Source organism: Bison bison, unplaced genomic scaffold, assembly GCF_000754665.1.
Source record: "Bison bison bison isolate TAMUID 2011002044 unplaced genomic scaffold, Bison_UMD1.0 scf7180017864471, whole genome shotgun sequence".
NCBI classification, from domain to species: Eukaryota; Metazoa; Chordata; class Mammalia; order Artiodactyla; family Bovidae; genus Bison; species Bison bison.
The window spans coordinates 20,461,751-20,462,314 of NW_011495032.1; the positions used below are offsets into that span (position 1 = coordinate 20,461,751).

At 65.8% G+C, this 564-nt stretch overlaps 1 protein-coding gene across 8 annotated transcripts in view; it reads right to left on the bottom strand.

Moving 5' to 3' along the window:
• The window catches only part of BOLL (boule-like RNA-binding protein), a 57,469-nt gene extending 57,043 nt beyond the window's left edge, over positions 1-426 (bottom strand). For 5 of the 8 annotated variants that reach the window (XM_010860920.1, XM_010860919.1, XM_010860914.1 and 2 more), the window contains exon 1: positions 294-376. In XM_010860920.1, coding sequence (XP_010859222.1) covers positions 294-314 — 21 coding nt within the window. In that variant the 5' untranslated portion in view covers positions 315-376. Of the gene's footprint in view, positions 1-293 lie in introns of all 8 variants that reach the window. The other 3 variants (XM_010860917.1, XM_010860918.1, XM_010860915.1) reach the window with 1 other exon arrangement.
• Between the last annotated feature and the right edge of the window lie 138 nt (positions 427-564).

The window sequence follows — 564 nt, forward strand, 5'->3', positions numbered from 1 at the left end:
GTTCTCTAGCCCGAACCCAGCCTGGTGCACAGGACCCGGTCACCCACGCTTCCCGGAACCTCCCAGCCAGTCTACACCAGTCCAGGTCGGGCGTCGCACCTGCCCGACCCCACTACACAACCCGACGGGGCCTATCTTCATGGCGGTCGATGAGGCGCCCTGTCCACGCTTCTTGCTGACCATATAGCGAGCTCTAGACTCGTCCTTCCAGCCCCTCACAGACGGCGCCCACGTTGCTCCTTCTCCCCGCTATCCCGGGGCCCAGGACTCTGGGCCCTGCCCGCCGTACTCACCGCCCCGGACTCGGTCTCCATCTTCTTCTCTGCTCTTCAAAAGCTAGGGGGAAAGGCACAGAAACCTACAGTTCGTAAGCACCTTCACACCCAGGAAGCAACACCACGCTTCCCGACGGAGACTTTCTCCCCCTGGCGGCTACGGCGGCGGTGGCAGCTGCAAGGGCGCAGACTCGAACCCAGGGCCTGAACCTACCACCCGCGGGGATAGGGAGGGGCAGACGACGTAGCCTCGGGAGCGGGTGGCGGTGCGGGCGGGCGCCGCAAGCCC